Source organism: Galleria mellonella, unplaced genomic scaffold (assembly GCF_026898425.1).
Source record: "Galleria mellonella isolate WM207_F2 unplaced genomic scaffold, CSIRO_AGI_GalMel_v1 utg65, whole genome shotgun sequence".
Classification (NCBI taxonomy): domain Eukaryota; kingdom Metazoa; phylum Arthropoda; class Insecta; order Lepidoptera; family Pyralidae; genus Galleria; species Galleria mellonella.
This window is the reverse complement of record NW_026442138.1, coordinates 7,149,756-7,168,335: the sequence shown is the minus strand read 5'-3', so window position 1 is coordinate 7,168,335 and position 18,580 is coordinate 7,149,756. Positions and strand designations below refer to the sequence as shown.

Here is an 18,580-nt window from a genome sequence, read left to right as displayed (position 1 = left end):
ATTATATCTGTGGTTCAATTAATCTGGCATACAGTTTATGACTTTGTATTATAAGTCTCTATGCCAAAACTGTCAATCAGTCAGTCAATTATCAGTAGTCGGTGATTCCCAAATATAAATAATCCAAAAGTCCGAAGTGAAACAGTTTTATGAATCTATTTATCTAAAATAACCTGTAAGGCGTTTAAATCAAAATTTAATGTTCTCTTTCTACAATTAAAATGCCTATAAATACTGAAGACGAATTTACGGACTTTAAAGTATGTTGTAATTAATCATGAAGTCTAAGTCTTTTATTCCAAGTGTTTTTCTATTAAATTATATTTCGCTCAATATGTTTTAGTTACCACCAATATTCGAAGATTTAAACGAACGAGTAAAAGAATATATTTTAAAACCGGAAAGGCTCTCTATACATAAATGGGAGCGATCCCAAACTCACTGGCATCGGAAGACTGATATAGATTCTCTAATTAAAACTGACGATGAAGATTTTGGTCCAGACTCGACTCTAGAGGTTCGTTGTTTGTTACAAAAAATTGTTTTTATTTCGCCCTAAATGCATATAGACCATAATACTAAGTAGTTATAAGAAAATTAAAAAAAATAGCAATATCACATGTAGCTACATTAGTATGCTGAATAAATCATGCAGCTGATATTTTTTTTTGCATTCTTTAATTTATAACTAAGCTAATACTTAAACCCTACTATGTACTCAACCATATGAAATATTTTTTTTAATAATAATGAGTTATTTTATTTATTATTAATATGTACCACACAATCACAATTGCCTAGTCTTCAAACTTGGTTGCCCTGTGTTATGAGGAATCAGCCAATTAACATCTAGACACCCCTGATCACCTATAGAGAAGCAACACATCTATTACTACTCTATGGAAATTAACTGTAATCATTAGATTTTAATTAAAAACACATGTTTTCTCTATAACCATTTCATAAAACTAGTCAAATCAATAAATAGAAAAATCTATAGTAAATTCACAAACATTATAATTGGTTTATTATCATATAAATCATATAATTTTTTTTTATACTTCTGAGATGGCAAACAAACATACATCCCACCTGATGGTAAGTGGTCACCATTTCTGTTTATTTAAAATGACCACTTCATTTTTTGAATCTATATACATTCAATTTGTATTGCAAATAATCTAAGTATCACAATCAGAATTTAGTGTGGTTTTTTAAAAAAAATACAAATAATTTAAATAACATTTCAGGTGGTTAGAGACCCATTAACAGGTGAAATTATTGGTTTAGAAGAAATAAGTATACCAATTGAAGATGATGAGAAATCCTTATCTATGTCCCGGGCACCATTGCCCCCAAGCCTTGCTACAAGAGGTACAACTACTCAGAGCCCATTTCTACCAGCTGGATTTGAGGAGGAACTTCAAAAAATCCTGGATGAAGCCCAGTTTGTTGATATTAACATTGATTTGAATAATGATGAACAAGGAAAATTTTTAGGGGAAGGTATTTATTACTTTTGATACTAGATAGTTGTGGGGGAGAAAGGATTATTAGTAATGGGGATTAGTGGCCCCATTGCTAGCAATATACCCTGTCAGATCGACTTCCTTGTGGTTCCCCAAGAAAACCATAGTGATTGGTTTATTGTTAGATTTGTGGTTGTGGGATAACTGACCTGGTGCATCCACACCTATTATCCCTCACTGGTACCCCACTAGTGTATACCGATAATGCAGGCGGGGTTACCATTCCATTATCATCCATTAAAAAAAAACAAGATAGTTGCTCCTTCTTAAGTTTCATTTAAAAATTCAATCAGTAGGTGACTTTGGGGAACAAAAGAACATATACCAATTCAACTGGTTATTTACAAATTATTTATTTCTTCTATTTATATATTCATTTTTTAGGCAAGAAAGTAATTGAAGCCTTAGGGGTATCTGTATTTAACTTTTAGAAAAATTTGACTTTTGAAATTTTGATAAAAATCTACACTCAACATGAAATATGGCAATTTATACAAAACTTTTTTGTTGATCAAATAATTAAAAACAATGAGAAAAACATTCAAACAATTGAGGTTTTTTAATTGATAATAACGGAATGGTAACCCACCTGCCTATCAATATATGCTAGCAAGGCCCCAATGAGGGATAGAAACAAGCAAGGATCAAAACAGGTCTGTTAGATCATCATGACGAATTTGATTAGAATTAACTACAATGCTTTCCAGAAGGAACCACATAGAAATTGACCTAACAAGGTTTAAATATAGCAATGTGGCTGCTAATCCTCTTTACTACAATCCCTTTCCTCCCAAATCATTGAGGTTAGAAATGTTATAATTCTCAAAAAGTTTCACAGGAAATAAGATAACTTCAATTTGTACTTTTCTTTTTTCAGATCTATTAACTACACCACCAGGCAGCAAGGAAGGTGTTTTATTTGGTGAAGATGGAGTCACAGTTCTGAACCAACCCAATAATGAAGTAGCTGAAAAAACTGAAACACCAAAAAATATAGATATACAAAATGAAATTAATTTGGAAGAAGTTGTGGATAGTAATGCACATTTAGTAGGTATGTGTGATAATATAAATAAATATATATTTTAATAATTAATTGTCACAGAAGCTTGTGATTAAATACTTGTGATTCAGACTCCTTAATATTTGGCATTTTGAGAAAATAAAATATTTTTTTATCTAGTATAGATCTATATAACATGTTGAAAGAGGGCTAGCATAAATATTTTATTTAAAAGTATGTACATATTGAATAATTTCAGATTTCTGGAAAGATGATGATGAACCACAAGTAAAACAGCAAAAACCAGTAAATAAAATTAAAACAGAAACTGTGCAGACCGATGATGATAATTTCCTTGAGAGTACTGTGATAAAACCACCAGTAGAATTACCAGAAATACCAGTTCTGAATATCACAAGCAACACTTTGAAGGCAGGAGTCACATCTACTGAATGGGCTGAGATGATAGATGTATCTCTGCCAGTTCCAGAGTTTACTGAGAATATAAAAGACATGGCCCACTCATATCCATTTGAATTGGATAATTTTCAAAAACAGGTAACTTAATGATAATATTTCTTCTCCTTATATTAATACTCATTCTTTACTGCCACAAACACAGATGACAGTATCATTAACTAGTTTTTTGTCCACTATTTCATATGCAATGATTTCAGAATTAAGGAAAACCAATTAAATAGATGAAACATACACCACATTTTAAGTTAGACCTTTAGGAATACAGCTAAGAAAACAAACATACATGGAGTTTTTCAAAAAGGCGTATTAATATTTCTTAAGGGCAACGTCAAAATTTACAATGCATATGTGACATTGCTGGTGTTACAAGTGTTCATATGGTAACCCTGTTCATCAACTGATGATCCATATTCTTGTTTGCCACAGACATAATTTCTAAAAATTATTGTTTTTGTTTAGTTAATTTTTTTAAATATCTTCGATGTACAGACATCATCTAGTTACAATTTTATTATATTAGTAAGATACCATTGATGTGTATCTGTGTAGTTATTTCTAAAATATTATTATTACTTTTCAAATTATTTTTTATATCTGTTACTTCCAGGCTATTTTGAAATTGGAAGAAGGACACCATGTGTTCGTGGCGGCACACACCTCTGCCGGAAAAACTGTTGTTGCAGAATATGCTATAGCAATGTCAAGACGAAATTGCACTAGGTATGTACCTTTATCAGAATATGCTCACAATTGTAATCCCAGATGACGTAGTTACAATAGTTTCATTAATCTGTCTCACATAATATGTAAAAATGGAAAATTGCTAAAATCAAAAAGGAAAAATTCTCAGTTTCACGCAATTTTTTGTATGTAACACTTCTTCTATATTTTCGCCATTTTTTTTTTATATTAGCGCGACATATGAGTATACCATCTTGAACAAGAATAATATCTTCTGGGTGTGTGTGTGATATTTACAATCTCCCAAAGATTGTAAATATCACTCAGATAATGAAATAAATAAATATGCTCCATCAATGCTAATAGTATTGATGTTCTACTTTCAATGGTTGGTCATAATTTTGAGCCATATGTAATGATTCTTTTTGCAATCAACACGGATAATTCTGTGTTGGTTCCATTTTAGCTTTTGGCAAATGATTTTTTTTTTATTACTATGTAATAAATTACTGAATTATTCATTATATTAATAATATTTTTTAGAGCAATCTACACATCTCCTATCAAAGCACTCTCTAACCAGAAATACAATGACTTCAACAAACTGTTTGGTGAAGTCGGCTTGCTGACAGGAGACTTGCAAATCAATGCGACGGCGTCTTGCCTCGTCATGACCACGGAAATCTTGCGCTCGATGTTGTACTGCGGTTCTGATGTCACCAGGGACCTTGAGTTTGTTATATTTGATGAAGTTCATTACATCAACAATACAGAGGTAATTGTTATGGAATTATTAATTATACCACAAAACAATACAAAAGTAATTAATAATTAGAGAGTCAATAACTTTATCTCGTGACTTTTCCTGTGTGAATTAGGCTCAAAAATAACTTTTATTTTATTGTAAATTTTTTTTTACTTTTATTTTGATGTAAAATATGGCCCATATGCGTACCAAAAGCCATGTTCCAAAAATGAATGAAGCCGGTCTCAGTCGTTGTACCCTACATAAAAAAATAATAATCTACTTCCTATTCAGATATTGAATATCTCGTTATTAGGGTTTTGTGTCAAAAAGGTACAAAGGAATACTTTCTATTTTTTAACAACATAGTGTAAGTTTTTTTTTTAATTATGTTTTATTATTATTATTATAGCTTTTTTATCCACTTCCGTGGTCCCCAAGGGTAAAAGCCTCCTCCATCTTTTTCCACTTCTCCTTGTCTATAGCAATACCCGTCCAGTTCTTTCCTGCTATCTTTATTATGTCATCTTCCCATCTCTTTCTTTGTCTTCCAACATTTCTTTTTCCTGCTGGACCTCGCCATTTTGTTGTTTGGAGAGTCCACCTTTTATCTTTGTACCTCACTATATGACCTGCCCATCTCCACTTCTGTTTCATACTATGCTGAAGAGCATCTTTTATTTTGGTTTTCTTCCTAATATCAGTGTTTCTTATTTTCTGTATTTTTCTTAACTTTAAGATACTTCTTTCCATCGCATGCTGACATGATAGGATTTTGTTCTTTATTTTTTCTGTATAGGTCCATGTTTGGCATGCATATGTTAGGCTTGGAAGGATGCAGGAATCCATAATTATCTTTTTTAAGTTGAGACTGTAGTTAATTATGTTATTAAAGATTATTTCACCTTAGCACCTTTTTTTGTAAATTATTAAAATTCTGCATGTTAATAGATAGATAGATATATTATTTATTTGCATTACTTACTGCACACACATTACAACAGCTATAGATACATACACAAAAAAGAAATAAAAGAATAATAATATTTGGAATGGCAGTTTCTTGTTTTACAGTTCATGCAATGATTTACATATTTACATTATTTTTTTTTCATTTGTTCATTTTCTTCATTGTACTTTTCCGTTAATCCTCATATAATTCCCAAATTTTCGAAGTACTCTATAATGACTGGACTCCAAATGGAATATCTTTCTTTTAATAGAACTTGAGCGCCTAACATTTGACTTTTCAGCGAGGCTACGTATGGGAGGAAGTGTTGATCTTACTGCCGGCGCACGTTAGCATCGTGATGCTGAGCGCCACTGTGCCCAACACGTTACAGTTCGCTGACTGGGTCGGCCGCACCAAGAAACGGAAAGTGTATGTCGTCTCCACACCCAAACGACCTGTGCCGCTCTGCCATTATTTGTACACAGGTTATTTTTTATAGTCATCTGTTTATCAGAGAGCGACTTTGTACAAAAGTCGTTTGTTTGAGTACCTCTGTCCCATTCGTGTTTCTACTATGAAACAGTTGTGTTTGCATGGCTATGTTTCATTTGAAGGGTAGGACATGGCAGTAAATTTACAGGGTATAGAGAAATGACACTTTATCATAACAACTCATAATCAGAAAGATTAATTGCAAGGTGAAGTCAAGGAAAAGAAAAAAATATAATATCCTACCCACCTAAAAAAGTAGCAAACACATCTATTGATAAATACGTTTTATTGGATGTTTCTCATGTAAATAAGACATGGTATTTTTCTCAGAAACACGCAAGAGTTATCTCATGCATGTAAGAGCAAAAACTGTATTATTGCCTATAATATATTATGTAGGGTAATTGGTTTACAAAGTAATTTAATTACGTAATCTTAACTTTACTTGCATATGATCTATTCTTTAGCAATATAAAGATCGTAAGCCTCTTAGTAATATAGAAAAATGAAACACAAGTACTCACAGTTCATTTATTTTAGAAGTCATACTAATAAAACATATTTACCTAGTATATAATATTTAACCATTATTATAATTCACACTTATTTAACTATAGCTTCTTTAGTACTTCCTTCAACAATATTTTGATATATTTTATATAATGACCACTTGGTATACACTAGAAGAATATTTTAATGCAAAATTTGGTATAATAACAATTTTAATATTATATTATTTTTAAAGTAGTCAGTCTACGCACAATGGCCCAAATGAGAGGCTAAGCGCGGAAAATGGAGTCCTTTTCACATTTCACATAAAGTAGTCAGTCTGATTTTTATTAATAAATGTAGGTACACATTTTGACACAAGATATTTAAGAAAACTAATATAATGTTAAAAAAAAACATGTAACACCCGCAAGCAGGAAGCGATAACGCATCTCTCTGTCTGTGGCTGTGGAGATGATGGTCCATAGAACGAAAAATAAATAACGAGTTTGTGAAATTTTGATTTCTAATAACGTTTCTGTTTCACCATTACCATTCACCTTGGTAGTTCACTGCTATACTAATTCTAATTTTAAAAACTAAATTTAAAACATTCTTCTGTTTTAGGTACAAATGGCAAAACGAAGAACGAGAGGTTCCTTGTATTGGATCACGAGGGCCAATTCCAATTGCGTGGATACAATGAAGCTGTTGCGGCTAAGAAAGCTAGAGAAAGCGATAACAAAAAGAGCTTTGGTCCCAAAGGTAGATTTATAATGAATATTAAATTTATATCTAAAAAATTATATTAGGTTTAATTTAGATTCAATATTTTGAAACTGAAAAGAAATCTTGTGACTTTTTGAGTGAAACTGTACTTGCATCTCTCCAGGTCGAGTGCGTTCCTAGTTACCATGGAAGAAAAACTATCAGGTGGCAAAATTTTCAACCTCTTCATGTTATTAATGCACAATGATGTTCGAAATCGAAGACTATACATAAGCCGGTGGTTATTCTACAGTACCGATAGATGGCGCTTAGTCAGACTTAGTGAATATTATTTTCATGTTTTAATAATATTTCCATAATAACTATTCGCGATTAGTAAAAAACTGCAATAAGAATACACCTTGAAAGGATTGTTTGTCTATACAAGCTTTAAAAAATTCCTATTTTTTTTTTTACAGGTGGTAAGCAGTATTCCAATCCGAAAGCAGACCAAACGATGTGGATAGCATTTATAGATCATTTAAGGCAGAAAGACAAACTTCCTGTAGTGGCATTCACACTTTCTAGAAATAGGTAAAGTAGAAGGTTCAACTCAACTAAGAATTTTTGTTATTATTTCAGCCCTTAATTGTCCTAATTGCTGAACATAAACCTTCCCCATAAGAGGAGTTTTGACAGTTGTCACGCTTAGTAGGTGGGTTGACAACCGCAGTAAGGCTATTACAGATGTTTTAAGAGGAACATTGCTGCCCATCCTTTAACATAAAATCCCTTACGATACCCACGAGAAAGGAAGGGATAGCCCATTTTATGGCAGGATCGACACGGCGACAACTAAGAGTTGCCGGTGCCAATTTCGTTCAATCGATCAGTTCCAAACTAAGTGCCCCTTCAAAACTACTTATAATTTGTGCTGTAGTTAAAAGTTATTTTTGTACCAATGCACTAAACTAATTTTCTTTTCATTATTTAAACTAGTATGCATATTCGCTCAAGTACATTAATGTAATTTTTTGTTGTATTGTATATGTACATAAATTGTAACTCAGATTTTTTTCAAAGGAAATATATAAATATATTTATTGAAACTTTAATGCACCGTAAAATTCTATGCACATTTGGCGGACTTAATACCGGACTATGTTCTCTATCAGTCAATCATTGGACAAACTGAGAAATATAGAATTGAAAAAATATAAAGTATATACATAGACTGGCAACACACCTGCAATGCCTCTGGTGTTGTGGGTGCTTATGGGCGGCTGTAGTCACTTACCATCAAGTGAGCTTCATGCTCATTGCCGCCCCTGTATTATAAAAAAAAAGTTTATTTTGCTATGAAAAAAAAGATATTATTAAAACAAAAAATCATTCAAAATACGATATTCTCGACTCAACGTATATCTTTGTTCCCGTTGCTTTTGAGACCACGCGTGTGTGTGGGGAATAGAGCCATCATTGTGTTAAATTACCTGAAAAAAATTTAAATGAACATTTTTTCGAGTTTAGACCCAAAAACTAGACACTTAGAGCTACAATTTGCTTTTTTTTTTAACTGTCTCTACGATAATTTTTCTCCAAGTTACAGCCTATTGAAAATCATCTAAAAATTTTATTTTATTGATCCCTTAATTTTTTCTATTAGTGTATACCAATTTAAATGTGAATAGGCTGCTTCTTAAACCACATCATCGCTTTCCTATCAGGTGAGATCGTGATCAATCGTGAGATTCATTAACAGTAATATATATATTGAACTTAATATTTTGTTACAATTGTTTTAACACTTGTCAGGTGCGACCAGAATGCTGAAAATTTAATGTCAGTGGATTTGACAACGGCTAAAGAAAAGGGCCACATCCGTTCATTCTTTTTGAAGTGTTTACAAAGACTAAAAGAACCTGACAGAGAACTACCTCAGGTACATTTTTTTCCTTGTGTTGTCATTTATATTTATTTTTAATACGCCAGTTAAACCAGATTCAGCTTTATTTGCCTTCTAATTATAATTCTTATCCTTTCCAGGTTAAGAGATTGCAAAATGTACTCGAAAATGGTATTGGGGTACATCACAGTGGTATTCTGCCTTTGTTAAAGGAAATTGTTGAGATGTTGTTCCAATCTGGTTATGTGAGTAAATTATGCTTGATAAACGTATCTATACAAAGACTAATAATATTATAAAGAAAGAAAAATTGATTGTTTGAAATGAATAAATTGAAAAGCTACTTAACTGATTAAAAAAATTATCTATCGTAAACTTCATTATAAACGAGTCGCATGGGCTATATATTATTTTGGAAAATTGTATATGCCCGTGCGAAGCCAGACCGAGTCGCTAATATAATATATTTATTGTTTATTGGTTACTACTTTCAATTAAGTATGGCGTCAGCTTGTTCGCCGTTTTTGAATTATTAAAAAAAAGACATTCATAACAAAAATTTTCGCCAGGTGAAAATACTATTCGCGACAGAGACGTTCGCGATGGGCGTAAATATGCCAGCCCGTACCGTGGTGTTCGACGAAACGACCAAGTTTGACGGACTGCAGCGGCGGACACTACTGCCCGCCGAGTACATACAGATGGCGGGACGAGCGGGCCGTAGAGGTACGTCTACAGAATTCTAAGAATCAATTCACACTAGCGCGGAATCGAAGCGAAGTGTCGTGATATATACCCACATTTTATTAGTATATTGAATCTTATCTCTATTGACTAACGTTCAAATTCGTACAAATAAATCTAAAAACGAGTGGAACGAATTTATTCCATAACCTTGACTTAATGCTTGTCAATATGAATTAAGTTTAAATACTTCAAACTATAGCTTCTAAACTTTTCTACAAATCTTAATAATTAAACTATAGCGAATTGTCTCGCCTTCAGACTGTAAACCTCCATGAATTATCTTGTTTACTGTGTGTATAAAAATAAAGATTATCTTGAATTAAAACAGAGGAAAAAATACGATACATTTTAAGATTTGGTCAATTGGATATTGGCCTAATTTGCAGAACTATAAGTGCACAAAATCAATTTTGTAACACTGAACAACAGAGATATAGTGATTGACTTCGACAGAAGCACAAGCAAGATAAACACTTCTGACCACTCTTATTTTATCAGAGAAAAAATAAATGGTCTCTTTGAATTATCTCTTTTGATTATCTTTATTATCTAATTATCTTTATTGATTATCTCTCTGATTTTATGGGTTCACGTGCAAACTCTTCTTCATTTTTCGTTGTAATTATCGGAGAGAGACTTTGTGTGTGTTTCAACCTTAAAGCAGTTGTGTTCGCATGGCTGTGTTTCGGTTGGAAGGGTGGGATATGGCGTGAGTTTACAGTGTATAGAGGAATAACACCTGAGTCCTCAGGAATGGCAACGCATGGGAGGTATCATGGGCGAAACAGTATACTCCGTTATGTCCATAGTACTGCTCATGTCTATAGGCGACGGTTACCACTTTCCATCAGGTGGGCCGTCAGCTTGTTTGCCATTCTGAATTGTAAAAAAAATTTGACTTGATATTAATGGGTAACTAAATATATCCTAGGTCTGGATGATACGGGTACTGTGATAATACTTTGTAAGGACGGCGTGCCAGATCTGATGACTCTAAAAGGCATGATGATGGGCATCCCAGAGAAGCTCACCTCACAATTCAGGCTTACATATGCAATGATACTCAGTTTACTGCGGTAAGTGATTGAATAACAATAATATCCATTTTTAAATACAAAATACATAATTAATTTAAATAATGATAGTCACAACAACATTGTATATGAGATGTCAAGGAACATAGACAATTGGGAAACGTATTCATTATTTTATACAATTGCGCGAAAAGAATCAACTTTATTTCTAGTAAAGAAGTAAGATTCATTTCACTTCAATTAGTTTAGACTGTAGTGTACTTTGACTATGAAAAATATTTGCAACAGTCTGTGTTTAAGCTCAAGTATTGTATCCAATCTAGCAGGTTTACCTCCACGACACCCATTAGAGAACATTCGTAGTAAATTTCTTATGATGCGCCAACTAACCTGACTTCAGTCACCTATCATCCCTCTCTGATACCCGGACGGAATAAATCAATGAAGCAAGCGGGATTAATATTCTATTATTTTACATCCATTAAGAAAATTATTATATTATCTATATTTCAGAGTAGCTACAGTATCAGTAGAAGGCATGATGCAGCGATCGTTCCGCGAGATCAACCAAATAGTCCAGTCAGACAACTACAAAAAGCAATTGCTGCTAGCCGAAAAGGAATATTCTGAGAAGTGCAGTACACCGCTCGCATCCCACCTCGCGCCCCTTGCTACCTTCTACGACAACGCGTCCACGTATATCGATATTTTGAATAATATCATGCCTGTATTGTTGAGTCAGTCCAAGGTGGCTAAAGAAATAGTACCGGGCAAGATATTCATTATATCCGCTGGACCATACATTAATCAGTTGGGCGTTTATTTAAATAATAACGGTAAGTTTAACATTACGTTATTCCGATATCAAACATAATTTTTATCATTCTATCACAAAAAAGAAAAGAAAACTAATATATATATATATATATATATATATATATATATATATATATATATATATATATTAGTTTTCTTTTCTTTTTGTGATAGAATGATAAAAATATAAATATAATAAGTATAATAGTCACCTATAGACATGAAGAGCCCCATAAACACCACAGCTTACGCCCCTAACACACTTTATGCATTGCCATTCTTGAGAACTATAATGTTATAATAAATACTTTATTCTACATAAACTTTTTTATTTGAATACGTAGGTCCTCGCCAGACCCCATACAAGGTATTGGTGCTAAACACAGCTGAACAAGACACCAATAGATATAACTTCGACATCGACGAAAACTGGTTCAGAATACTCGGCTTCTCAACTATGTATGACGGCATTGGTAAGAACCTATATTTATCTGCATTTATTTTATTGCTTGATGGACAGCAGTTTAATATGCTCTTCGGTCCTGGCACAATACAAACATTTGTTCTTATTTTAAAAAAAGTATCGAGCCTCCCATCTGTACATAGTGTAAATTACACAACAGATTTTAATGCGTTTTTCATCAGTAGGTAAAGTGATTTAAAGTGAAGTTTTATACATATAGTTTAATATTGTACTGTGGTCATTTGTTGAAATATGTCGGTAATTGTTCACGATATCGGAAGAAATCAAGTCAACTGAGAACTCTCATCGAAAATGCTGAAATATATCAAAATAATATATCATGGAATTGTTCCTCTTTATTAGAACTACAAAAAAGTCAGCGGTGTCTCTATAGCCATCTTAATGTTTAAAAAAATTATACAAATTATGTGGAGTTGTCAAGCTATTAAGACTATTATAATATTACTACTGTATCAATAGTAATATTATTAATCACTCCACACTTATACCACATTGTTTCCCGTGCGAAGCCGGGGCGAGTCGCTAGTAAATTATGAATAGATAAATTTAAAATTTAAAATAAGCAATTGATGAAAAAAAAACAAGAAATACAACCTACAATCTTTTCACTCAGTTTTGTTTGAATTATTGTTTATTACTATTATATGTAATCTGATATGAATATTTTTTTTTTATGTGAGGGATTAGTAACACTACAAATCATCGTGTTTCTGTCCATGTCCCAATTATTTTGGTTTTGTTGTTGTATGTTTTTATCCATATTACCCAAGGTTTTCACTTTTAGTTTTACGACCAGCTGATTTGTCAACCTCTTTTGTCAATTAGTTATATTATAAATATCGTACATAATTATATAACTATACATATATGTATCAATATTAATTTTAATAAATCCACAGGAACGGAAGAAAGCACCTTGGATCACACTATACTCTGCATTGGACCAAAGAACATAGTTGCCATTACCAAAACGACTATTAAAATCGATGTCAATCTTGTTATACAAGACTGGGAAAAACGACAGATTCCACGGTATGTACAATATATAAAATTTACTAAAGTAAATTAAATATACTCACAAATATAATTCCTATTGGGTGATCAGAGGTATTAAGCGAGTGAGAGTTTAGAGTTACCAACTTACCACTGTTGTAAACGTGACATTTGACATGCTCACATTTCGCCGAGGATTTTTTTTTTTTTTATATTATTGACTATTTATTCCGTAACACATAACAATAAATAAGCTACATGTAGCAGCATAGGGCATTCATACACTTCCAACGTTCTTTCATAGATGACTAAAATGTCATTCGCACCCAGGGCCGACCTTAATGCCCCTGGGCAACTTTTTTGAATGGGCAGCAATGAGAGACTTAACTGGTAATGAAAATAAACCTAAGCGTCTTCTATTTCATATTTTTACGCCCGCCTTGAATCTAAATGGCATCTAAGCGCCAGGCTGCGGCGCACTCTCCTAAAGTTCGTACTGTTCGTACTGTTACCTATAATTTATAAAATAATATAATAATATTTCAGATTCAAAGATGCCCCAGTAGGGTCCAGCTGTGGGAGTGTAGTACAAGAGCTATCCAGGCTCTCCCACGCGGTCCGGACGGGAGCGACTAATTTGGAGTACATAAACCTGAAGCAGTCACTACCTGTCACTTCAGGCGAATTGCTGCATCTTCTCGATGACATGGCTGAGTATGAGGTAAGAAAATATTTGTATAACTTCATTTTACATGTAGGTAATAAAAGATTAATATTAGTATTATAACATTTATTTGTAAGGCTGATTAATATACTGATATTCGGACATAGCAGCAAAGCATATTCCCTTAATTCCTAAAAACATTATTCACACACTAGAACTGGCGTTCCTAAACTTTTAATATAACGGGAACACCTACCAAATACCATTTATTTTTTAGAACCCCATATTAAATTATTACAAATTAAAAACACTATAATTACAATAAAAAATAAAAGCTTTCATTACAAATATTTTAAAAGAATAATACTTTATAGTTTCTTTTTAATTTTAAATGTGAAGACTGAAGTTGTTCCACTGTATAAATAGTTTCGCGATTTTTTTATAAAAACTCTAGGTTCCGCGGAACCCACTTTAGGAATCGCTGCACTAGAACATTAGCTCGAAAATCTGTGCTAGGCAGGAAAGTAGTATTACCGTTTTTATTTGATTCCTTTTTGTAAATTAGGTCATTACTTTATCATAAAACCTCTTGCAGGAAAAATTGAAAACACAAAAGAAATACACAGACATAGCTAATTTTAAGAGCGAATTCGCGATCGTGTACGAACGCAAGCAGACTGAGCGCAAGCGAGACAAATACAAGCGACTGCTGTCATTTGAGAACCTCGCGCTATACCCGGACTACCAGCGGAGGTTACTGGTACTGCGAGAACTCAAATACATTGATGAACACGACAGTGTTATGTTAAAAGGTAATACTTACTAATACTATAAACGCAAAAGTTAGCTTGTTTGTTACCTCTGAGCCTCTTAATGACTAAACTAATCCCTATATGCATACGTGTACTATTTGGTCCATGCCTATCCCAGAATTGTTTGATGACCATCCCAGAATGCGGGTGAAGCTTTCAATGTGAATGATGATACAAAGACATTTCTGGAGAGTACATTAAGCCCCATATTTAAAGGGCCAGCAAAATCTCTACCTCTCCCCCTCCCCTTAACACGTGGTCTTAATTTATGGCTGTAGCCCACTCATACATAAACAAATAATCCTTTGGTAAATATACTTTATATCCTGAGGAGATAAAAAACATCGCTACAAAATACATCTTAAAATTCCCATTACTGATAGTAATTTTAAAAACAGCGAACTTTAAAAAAGGGCGAGCAACAAAGATTATGGAAAGGTCGCAGTGTCATAGGTTTTTCTGCCTGAAAAGCCCGTCCTTCAATAATAATAATACTCCCCTGACAAAAACTATATGCCAATATTCAATAATAAATTTGTGGTTCATTATAAAGGTCGCGTGGCATGCGGAATGGGTACAAACGAGCTCATAATATCAGAGCTGGTGTTCCGCAACGTGTTCACCGACAAGAGTCCGGCGGAGATCGCCGCACTACTCAGCTGCTTCGTGTTCCAAGCGCGTACGCAGATAGAGCCAGTCCTAACAGAAAAGCTCGCGGAGGGATGCAAGGCTATCGAGGAAATAGATAACGACCTTATGAAAATTGAAGCCAATTATATGGTAAGTTATCTTTTCTGTCCTCAATGTAGACTGTGCCATTACTATTTTAACAAATAAGAATAATTTGAAACAAATATGTTTTGCAATTTTACAAGTAATAACTTGTAAAATCGGAATACTGAATGTCTTGATTATTGCTAAGTTTTTTTTTTAATCCATGAACGTGGCAAACAAGCATGCAGCCTGTCTGATAGTAAACAGTTACTGTAGCCTATGGACGCTTGCAACACTAGGCGTGTCGTAGTAGTATAAAATATTCGTTTTCTTATTTGATCCTATTGAGCATTTTTATAATTGACCGTAGTGCGGCAAAATATATGAGTTTATTAGAATAATACACAAAAAGGTGAACAAAATGTATTCAATTTTAATTAGATACATTATTTTCCACAACAATATTGACAATATCGTGGATATGCACAGTATAAAGATATGAAGGTGCATATAAATTTAAAAGATTCTCTAAACAGCTACATACATTCTGCTGTTCTAATAAAATCGTGATGTTAAAATTGTACGATGTAAATTATGAAATAACCTAATCTCAGTCTATTTTCTTTTATACCACTGAGGTGGCAAACAAGCATACGGCCCACCGTGATGATGGTAAGTGGTTACCGTAGCCTATGAACACCTGCAATACCAGAGGTATTACGCGTGCGTTGCCGACCCTGAAGAAACCTCTTTACCCCCCTTTTGAAGAACCCCATGCTGTAGTCTCTTGGGAAAACCTCGGCAGGGAGCTCATTCCACAACCTGATATTCGTGGGAAACATTACTGAAACCGCGCAGTACGCGACGATTGAGGCTGTAGGATATGAGGATGAACTCCCTGTCGATAGCGAGCCGTACGATGGTAGAAAGTGGCTGTGGGCATCATATTGAATGATTCCTCTGAGCACAATCCATTGTACAGGCGATACAACATGCAGAGTAAGGCAAAATCTCTCCTAAGACTCGAGGGTTCGATACCGCTTGTGAGCCTGGGATCATCGACAATTCTCATAGCTCATCGTTGCAACGAGTCGAAAGGTTCAAGCTGGTATTTAGGTGCTCCCATAAGTGACAGCAATACTTCATGAGGGGCCGGATTTGCGATTTATAGAGCATTAATCGCTGATCCGGCGTGAAGTAATGCTTCACTCTATTGAGCACACCGAGTTTTTTGAATGCCAGCTTCACCTTATCTTCGAGGTGGCCACGGAATTGTACATCACTAGAGATGTCGATAGAAAAGAAAGTTTGCTTTGTGATGTGATATAAAACGACACTTAATGTATAATGTATCGTATTGCAGGTAAATCAGTTTGAGGGCCAGCCAGATCGATTGAACTTTGGCTTAGTGAGAGTGGTGTATGAGTGGGCCCTGGAAAAACCTTTTGCTGAAATCATGGATCTTACTGACGTACAAGAGGGCATCATCGTAAGGTGTATACAGCAACTTCACGAGGTAAATAATACAGATAAATTTGTAGTTTATTTTATAATCTTTTATAAATATTTTAATGATAAAATATATATTAAGATTTCTTATTATATCAGCCGTTAATTGTTCACTCCTGAACATAGGCCTTCCCCTATTGGGAGAGGGAAGAGGTGTTGTTAGTAGTTGCCATGCTTGGTAGATGGGTTGGCAACCGCAGTTAGGCTTTTAATTTCCATAATAACGCTAAACAATGTCTGGCAACATTATAATTATTTGTACAATTGATAAAAAAAAGGTTTAATTTCTGTCTGGTTGATTTAAAAAATGCTGTGATAGTGAACTAAATTGTTAATTGTAGAATAAGTTGAACATGGATCTACCAATAAAAATTCGCGCCTACTTCATATTTAGCTTTAAGTTGAAATTTTCAGATACATAAATATAACTCCAAATTTTTTAACATAATAGCTTAAGAAAAGCTTTTTTTCCATTCTGATATTTTATTTCACTTTTATAACACTGTAAACAATCAGTAAGAAATATTGAATATGTTTAATTTTTTTTGAAGTTTCATTAAATTTATTAATTATATTTTTTAACAGTTACTAATAGACGTGAAAGACGCCGCGGTAGCTATAGGCGACCCGAAATTACAAGCTAAGATGATGGAAGCATCCACCGCTATTAAGAGAGACATCGTGTTCGCCGCCAGTCTCTATACCACACAGAAAGAAACTGTTACGGTGTGAATAACATATTATATAGAGACACAAGACTTTTGGCTACATTTATATATAAAAAAATAATAAATGAAATTTATTCGAAACAATGTAAACATTTACAATATATTATTTTATTAGACAAAAATAATTATTGTATTTATATTTTACTATTTACAAGGAATCTTTTCTATTGAAAATATGCTTAAATATCATTAATTATAAATCTGAAATCTAATTCTAGATACGTATATTAATATATAAATAAAAGAAATGTCAATGTCAAAGTAACATCTCGAGATAGTCAACATTCCTCTATACAGTTCAAGGTCAACTATTACTAATAGCTATGACCGCATTTCCTTCGCGATAAATTATATATTATTTTCATTAATGTATAGTAGATTTTTCTTAACTTACAAATAGTTAAGTAAATATCTATTTTGAATATATACTCAAATTACAACTGTATTTAAGGAAACATGTTTTAATGCCTATGTCTAATAAAGATCTAAATATATTCAGTTATTAAATTAAAAAAAATAAAGGCATCATGAATATAAAAAGACAATAGTAAAATGTTTAGAGTATTTTAAAATATTTGTTAGGTATTACTTTTCCAGTTTATAGTTCCATAGAATTCTGGCACAAATTTATGAAAAAATTTTTTTTAGTATTACAACTTCTTTGTTTACATTTTTATATTTGAATTAGATTTCAGATTAAATTTTAGTATCTTTACACAACATTGTGTGTAAACATGGCTATTTTATTTTACAACTTACTAGTTATGATCTCTTGTGTTATATTATTATTTTACTTATACTTGAAATAAATTTTTCTTTAAATACATTTTTCCTATTTTTATTTTCATAACTATATAAATATTACTACATTTTCTATCAAAAATACAATGGTTTTTTACTAAACTGTGTTATTTTGCGGAAGTCCAAACAACTGGTTAATTGATTAGAATTATTTTGTTTAATTCTGCTACAGTCAACTATCACTACGACAGTTAGAGATTAATAGCTAATATGAAGGGTTGTAGAAATTTTGGAAGTAATATAACAGTCAACCTTTGATTGTTGGATGACGCATGCATGCTAATGGTAGCGGA

The 18,580-nt window shown here is 33.0% G+C and overlaps 1 protein-coding gene across 1 annotated transcript; it reads left to right on the top strand.

The window, feature by feature from the left end:
- The first annotated feature begins 91 nt into the window (after positions 1 to 91).
- Positions 92 to 18,312, top strand: LOC113519763 (helicase SKI2W). Its single transcript, XM_026904956.3, has 22 exons — positions 92 to 260; positions 344 to 517; positions 1,251 to 1,506; positions 2,407 to 2,583; positions 2,792 to 3,090; positions 3,620 to 3,732; positions 4,237 to 4,468; positions 5,692 to 5,875; positions 6,999 to 7,136; positions 7,559 to 7,673; positions 8,895 to 9,021; positions 9,126 to 9,230; positions 9,555 to 9,711; positions 10,664 to 10,808; positions 11,280 to 11,602; positions 11,927 to 12,055; positions 12,966 to 13,098; positions 13,606 to 13,780; positions 14,319 to 14,535; positions 15,089 to 15,315; positions 16,613 to 16,765; positions 17,344 to 18,312. The coding sequence occupies exons 1-22, from the start codon at positions 222 to 224 to the stop codon at positions 17,488 to 17,490; spliced, it is 3,765 nt and encodes a 1,254-aa protein (XP_026760757.2). The 5' UTR covers positions 92 to 221; the 3' UTR covers positions 17,491 to 18,312.
- The last annotated feature ends 268 nt before the right edge of the window (positions 18,313 to 18,580 follow it).